The 7,486-nt window shown below is 29.8% G+C and overlaps 1 protein-coding gene across 3 annotated transcripts; it reads left to right on the forward strand.

The window, feature by feature from the left end:
- The first annotated feature begins 568 nt into the window (after window positions 1–568).
- On the forward strand, window positions 569–2,315 carry LOC107647032 (protein S40-7-like). 3 transcript variants are annotated; one of them, XM_088491603.1, is made up of 2 exons: window positions 569–1,302; window positions 2,096–2,315. In XM_088491603.1, exons 1-2 carry the CDS (start codon window positions 666–668, stop codon window positions 2,137–2,139), a joined length of 681 nt encoding a protein of 226 aa, XP_088347729.1. In that variant the 5' UTR covers window positions 569–665; the 3' UTR covers window positions 2,140–2,315. The 3 variants fall into 3 exon arrangements, with proteins under 3 accessions (XP_088347729.1, XP_088347730.1, XP_016206650.3); XM_088491604.1 differs by having other exon boundaries at window positions 569–1,274; XM_016351164.3 differs by lacking the exon at window positions 2,096–2,315 and having other exon boundaries at window positions 569–1,599.
- The last annotated feature ends 5,171 nt before the right edge of the window (window positions 2,316–7,486 follow it).

A 7,486-nucleotide genomic window follows, 5' to 3' on the forward strand; every position in this document is an offset into this window, starting at 1 on the left:
CTTCTTTCTAGTCTCTTCTGTTTTTATTTTCTATATTTATGCTATAATAAACCTTTAATGGTATATCTCTCTCCTTTTATGGTATGTTTAGTTTCTTTTATAGTTGTTGGTACAATAATGCATATCTTTTTAGATTAAAAAAATCATTTTAAAAAAGTTTTTTATTTATAGAAATATTCTTCGGTTTATAAAATATTTAAATTTATGCTAAAAAGACAAAGAAAGAATTATCTCATTGTATTATAGCACATTTATGAAAATTAAAAAAAAAACTCAAATTTATCTTTAGTTTTACTTATTAAAATTTTTTGTAATTAAATATTATACTTTCTTTTAGTACAACATGAAAAGATTTTATCTTCTATTTTATATATGATTTAGAAGTATTATTTAGCTATTTCTATGAATTAAACTTTCTTTTTGTCATAAAAAAATAATAATAAATAAATAAAAAGCTTTGCCGTATTTAGAATTTAAGTCCATTGGTTGTGGGACCCACAGTAGGTGGACCTTCACTTCCTTCCACTTTTCTTTTTCCATCTTTCGTTCTTTAACGAAATCTGCGACCCTCCGCCACATCGTCTTATTATTCACTCTGACTCTTTTTACTTCACTCACTCCGTCTTGCTCTTCCTCTTTCTCTTTCACGCCCACTAACCACTCAAATGGACCCTACACGATCCCTTCACCGCCGATCGTCTTCCTCCTCATCCAACCGCCTCCTCCATCACCTCACCTCCCCCACCGCCACCACACCAACCGGCTCCGCGGCCGACGATCTCAACGAAGCCGAGCTTTTCTGGTCCATAGAGGTCTCCGAACCAGAAAATGAATACCCCATCCCCCTTCCGGCAGACAATAACCGGCGCCGGAATTTCGATCGGCCTCAAAACTCCGGCATCCTTGCCGTGCTAGCGGAACCCGATCAGGTGCCGGTGTTTCGCCGGAATCCATCCGTCTCGTCGTCCCCGAGGCTGATTCCTTCGCTTACAAGACCTCCAGCTCAGAATTCGGAGTTTCTGGCGCAGTCCGCTCCTTCTAGAAAGTTCCAGCAGTCCGCTCCTGTGATGGTTCCGATTCTGATGTCAAAAGCTGCCCCGCGGCGGAGGAAGGGCGACGAATTAGCCGTCGTCTGCGACGGCGATGTGGACGGCGACGATGAGGTGCTTCCGCCACACGAGATCGTGGCAAAGGGTTCGGGATTTTCGCCGAACATCACTTTCTCGGTGTTGGAAGGTGTGGGGAGAACGCTCAAAGGGAGGGATCTCCGTCAGGTGAGGAACGCTATATGGCGCAAAACAGGTTTTCTTGATTAAATTATTTTTGCTCTTATTATATTCTTAATATTACTTTTTTTGAAAAATTACGTGAGGAAGCTCAATTTTCATAGCTTCTATTCACCCCGGATGAGAGGATAGCTAAAATGAACATGTGCTACACATAGCCTTTTACTTTTGTATCTTGAGTTTTGAATAGTAGCTTTATCTTTTACTTTTGTGTAATAAGTGTCATGTGATCTCTAGAATATGAAAGTGATTGGTTCTGTATATTGAATATTCTCGTTTCTTATGCGGATTTTGCTTTGATTATTATCTAACAGTTAAAGTTTTTGTTGTAATTCAATCAAAATATTAGCATGTGCCTCCTAAAGTCTAAACGCATTAAAAGGATTTAAAACCTGATATTTTATAAGGAATTAAGGATAATGTCGATAAATTTTGGAGTTCTTAAATCCATACATGGTTAAACTACTGTAGTCAGTCATATCTTGTCTTTTTCCCTTTTATTCTAAACCAAATATTAGAATGTGTTTTTTCAATGTAAAATCCCATAGAATGTAAAAACATTGCACGATAAACGGGTCCCCTTAGGGTTATTATGCTGCTCTGTAGTCTGTGCCGCTGAACGTTTTAAGTGACTAAGTGCATTGCAAAACACAATCGGAAACATAAGTGATATCATAATATCATCATAACAATATAATTGAAAGTTGCCGAAATAAACTCCAAAATAATGCAACATTAGCTAAAACAAGAAATATAATATCAAAAACAGATCCGATTCCAACATTAACAAGAGAAGAACAACTGAACAGGTGGGATAAGCATTGAAGACTTGAAGAGATGCTGCACCGGGTGATATCTTTTAAGATTTATGGCAAAGTGGGAGACGGGAAATGCTATAAAGGTGAGTAACTTTTGCATGAAGATAAAACTGGACTATTATGGGATGGATCCTATAAAGTATAATAGGGGAACTATTAGGAGAAGTGGATGATTAATTGTCCAGTAGATGTTGAATTGAGCGTTATTACTTATCGGGGAAAAAAATTCTAACCAAATGGCAAAACTAATTTCGTTAAGGTATTGAGTATACTTCAAGAATTTTGATGAATGAAGATAATTGCCGCTTTTCTGGTTATTGTAAACTTTCTTAGTTAACTGTACAGGGTTGTAACCCAAAGAAAATTCACAAGTCCAAGTTTCCTGGCAATACTTTTGAAGTTAGTTTATCGTTTATCTTTTTGATTGTTAGTGATAATTAATAAGTCACTACTTTGAAAGTGGCTGTGGCCTGAGAAAAACATTTGTCGTCCTCGGCAGTCAAATTAGTTTCTAAAAATGGGTCATTTATTAATTTCGTTCTTACAAAATTTTAGAGTAAAATATCGTGTTTGTTCTTGATGGTCCCAAAGTTGTCCTAACGTTTCAATCGTATTGACTCAATATTATTCTGTCGTTAGGGATCTGTTAACAGAATTAATGACGGGACAAAATTGAGACGATTTTGAAACGTTAGAGACTTAAATAGGACAAAAATGTTGGGGACAAAAACAATACATAAAAATAAATTTAATTTAATTTTATCTTTCAATAATATCAATTTTTTACTGTACGTATTTAATTATTTTTTAATTACATCTAAGTAAATTACACTTAATCACATTACTTTCATTTTAAATAAATTTGTTTTTTTATAATTTTAAAGAATTTTGATACATCAAAGTCAAAGGGTATAATTTATATTTTATTGTATATATATGTATTTTTTTTTCACAAATTTATATACTAGTCATTTTATAAACATTTCATGATAACTAAAAATCTTTAATTGAATATAAACATTTCATGATAAAAAAATTAATTTATTTAGAATGAAAATAATATAATTACATGTAATTTACTTAGATGTGATTAAAAAATAATTGAATATTATGTATAGTAAAAATTGATATTATTGAAAAATAAAAATAAAATTTATTTTTATGTATCGTTTTTGTCCCCAACGTTTTTGTCCTATTTAAATCCCTAAATTTTCAAAATCGTCTCAATTTTGTCTCGCCGTCAATTTTGTTAACGGATCCCTAACATCAGGACAACATTGAGTCAATTTTAAAACGTTAGGAACTTAAATAGGACGATTGAAACGTTAAGAACAACTTTGGAACTTACCCAAACATTGTAGACAAAAATACTTTACTCAAAAATTTTATAAATTAAATTAGTCTTTTAAAAATTATAAATTAATTATTTTTTGTCTTCTATCACTTAATTAATAGTTTCCATTGACAATATATGATATAAAACATTTACTAATAATGTACATGATACCTAACATATTTAATTAGATAATAAATAAATATATTTATAAAAATTTATCAATTTAATTTATTTTTTAATTATATAAATTTTAATTTTAATATAATTTAACAATACTAAATTGATACATTTTTTATAAATATATTTATTTAATATCTAATTAAATATATTAAGTATCATGTATAATGTAAATTAATATTCTATATCATCAATTATTTAAAAAACAATTAATTGAATGATTAAAAAATAAAAATAATTAATTTATAATTTTTAAAAAACTAATTTAATTAATAAAAATTTTTAAAAATAAATTTAAAAAATAAATATTTTTTAGAGATTAATTTAACTATTGAGGATAGGTACGTTCGTACTTACTACTAAAGTATAATCAATTTACTCAATACTAAAGTATAATCAATTTACTCATGTATGACTAATTAATAATCTAAGAAGTTACGAGTTCCAAACTCTTATCATTGCTAAAAAAAAAAAAACGCATTGCCCTTATTCTTGTCAATACTCAATACCAAACTTGGAAAATTATAGCGTTGACTTTGATTAGGGTAGATGATTACTTACACCCAAAGTTTACGACCATTTAACTCTTGGTCATCTAATTTTCATGACTGAAACTGATTGTTTGGTACACACGTAGGTAAACTAGTGTGAGACTGAGAAGTAAAGTCGGTGTTAACTAGTTACAAGAACTTGATAAATTAAATTGCTTCTAGAACTGGCCTGCGTCATATAAAAAGACCACCAATCATTAATGTTGTTATTATACTGTACGATAGTCCAGTGGCGAAACTTAAAATAAAATTTTGGAAGGGTTAAATAGCAGAGGAACTTGAAATAAAATTTTTGGAGGATTAGATAGAAGATAATTGTTAAGATGCTTTTGACATGCACTTCATTTAAAATAAGTTCATTTAATCTCATCTCTCTAATTTGGATGATATTACCAAATTTAAAATCGTTTTCTAAGGTCTTGTTCCAAAGAATTAAGGTCAAACTCATCAAATGCAACTCTTTAAACTTTTGGAAGTTGTATCTCATTTTTTTCGTAATTTATTAAAGTAGAAAAACTATCTACATGTGTTGATATTGTAAAAATTATATGTTTTTCTTCTTAAATATTAACCTTCCTCTTAAAAAATACATCAATTCTTTAATTTTTCATGATTATTTTATATGTAAAATATGAAAGAAGTTAGAATGACAAATATTAAAATTTATAATATTTATTGAATTTTTTTTATCAATTTATACAAATACAATAATATCAATACTTATTATTGAATATTCTAATATTTTTTATGATATAAAAAATTAAATTAGATAAACAGTAAAATGTAAAATGTAAAATAATACTAAATTACATAAATAAAAAATATCTAATTTTTTTATATTTGAACTCAAATGTAGAGAAAGTGTTGCTTATTGAATAGAGCAGAGCTGCGAAATACGAATACACTTAGTTAAATCCAAATCTAACATGTTTTGAATATTTAAAACTAAAAATTATTGTGCAATAAAAACAAAAGATGAAGATTGAACTTTAATATTTTAAGTCATAGCAAAGTATTTGAGCCAATTGAACTAATTTTTTATTTTGGAAGAAGTATTACTAATTTTTTTTATCAAAAATTTGGACCCTTATCTTAACTAAACTCACTAAGCTCTGACGATAGGCATTAATCAGCTACTACTCATCAACAACAAACAAGAGGAAAGAAAACAGAGAATGTGTTTGGATAAGAGACACTGAAATACAAAATTAGGAGATAAGAAAAACACTTTTTAATTTTCATATGGACCCCCGGGTTATAGGAAGGGGGTGCTGAACATAGATGTGGTGTCAAAATGTCAAGCAAATCGGACCGTGCGACAGACAATGAACAACACGGAGGGTCCGACTTGTTGCAACGAAAACGGAGGGTCCGAGTTGATATATGGTGGACACGCAACGCTCAAACCTTGCTCCCCAGACGGTGCCCCACATACCGAGTTGCTGGATGCAACAAAAACTCTCACCATCCGAGTTTTAACTATGAGCCTTTACTTTCAACCCCAAAACTCCATTGCTATTCTTCATTCCTCTGTTGGTGGTGGGTTTGCATGGTGGAGTGAATAGAAAAATGTCAAAAAGAAATAAAATTAAAGATGTTGATCGCCTTGAGTTTCATATTATGCACTATCTCAGTTTCTCAGATTATGTAAGTTTGTTTAAAATTTTTTTAATTTTTATAATTATAGTTATTATTGTTAAAAATTTAGTTGTTATTATTATTGTTAGGATCTAAACTTAAAAATATACATAGAATGATTAGGACTAATTTAATTTTTTTTATTTTTTCACTATTTTTGTATAAAAGTTAATATTATTAGTGTGTTAATTATTATTATTATTGTTAGTGTGTTACAATGATGATGCTATATACGATTCTTGTTGTTGCAGTTTAAAAGAAAGAAACACAATATTTTTTTTAATTTGTTTAATATTTTTTTTTATAATTTTTAGAATTTTCGAAGAAGTGAAATATTAAAATATTTAGAAAATAAATTATAAAATTTAAACCGAATTGTTATTAATTTTTGGATACAATTTGTTTTTTGAAATATTTTATAATTTTTTAATTATTTATAATTGTTACGATATTATTTAATATTGTTGTGACTACAATGAACAGTTGGACATAATCGGTGAATTTTAGTATTAATTTATAAAAGTGTGTTACTTTATTGTAGTTAATTGTAATTATCATTGTTAGAAAAGTTAATTATTATTATTATTAAAAAATGAATTTAAGAAGATATTGACGATAATTATTAATATTTTTTAAAATTTCGAAATATATGTTTAAATTTATTTAAGTAATAGCTAATAGGTAATTAATAAAACAGATAATAATAATGTTATATATTAGAAAAATTATTGATATATCGTAAATAAAAAAACAAACAGCATCTCTAATTTACTAATTTTATTGAGATTTGAGTAGGAAAGTATGTATATGTATGTATTATGAATATATGTATTTGTATCTATTAGTTAATGTTATTAATAATTCATTTTGGAAGTAGTAATTATTTGTTTTAGTCAAGTTAAGTCAAATAATTTATAACAGATGTTTGGTTTCAAGTAATATTTGTTATTGAGTTAGTTGTGAAGATTTTGTTAGTAAGTGTCTGTAGTTTAAAAATTCTTGCTTTGTAGTAGTAAATTAGCAATAGTTTGTGAGTTGACTAATAACTTGTTATGTTTTTTTGTAGAAATTAAGAATGTTGACCTGTGACCATCCAGTTTCGCTGGATCGGTACAACGATCGGGTGGAGGACCATTTACAAGTTACTAGATTCTATCATGCATCTCAAATTGGTATCGTACAAAATCAGAAAGCACTCGTGAATGCTCTAATAGAACGGTGGCACCCAGATACACATATGTTTCACCTTCCAATTGGTGAGTGTGCCGTAACTCTTGAAGACGTGGCTTTAATTCTTGGTCTCCCGATGGATGGTCTTCCAGTTACTGGGATGACAATGAGTAGTTTCTCAGCGTTGGAGGCAGAATGTTTGCATCAATTTGGAGTGGCACTGCGTAAGTCGGAGTGTAGAGGATGCTGCATAAAACTGACTTGGCTGCGGGATCTAAAAGAAAATATTCAGTTGACTGATGAATTAAGTATACAGAGGTATGTGAAGTGCCATATTATGTTGCTGATCGGGACGATCTTGTTTGGGGATAAATCTGGGGCAGGTGTGCACTGGAAGTTTCTACCATTGCTTCGTGATTTTGCCAGTATTGGACATTATAGTTGGGGTTCGGCATGCCTAGCACACCTCTACAGGAGGTTATGCAGGGCATCTCGTTATAACTGTAAGGA

The sequence above is a fragment of the Arachis ipaensis genome, chromosome B6 (assembly GCF_059453495.1).
Source record: "Arachis ipaensis isolate K30076 ecotype BB chromosome B6, ASM5945349v1, whole genome shotgun sequence".
NCBI lineage: Eukaryota > Viridiplantae > Streptophyta > Magnoliopsida > Fabales > Fabaceae > Arachis > Arachis ipaensis.

Excerpts from the sequence above, each read along its gene's own strand:
- LOC107647032 (XM_088491603.1), top strand. The coding sequence starts at position 666 with ATGGACCCTACACGATCCCTTCACCGCCGATCGTCTTCCTCCTCATCC. Across the intron at positions 1,303-2,095 it reads CGCTATATGGCGCAAAACAG|GTGGGATAAGCATTGAAGAC; the intron begins GTTTTCTTGATT and ends ACAACTGAACAG.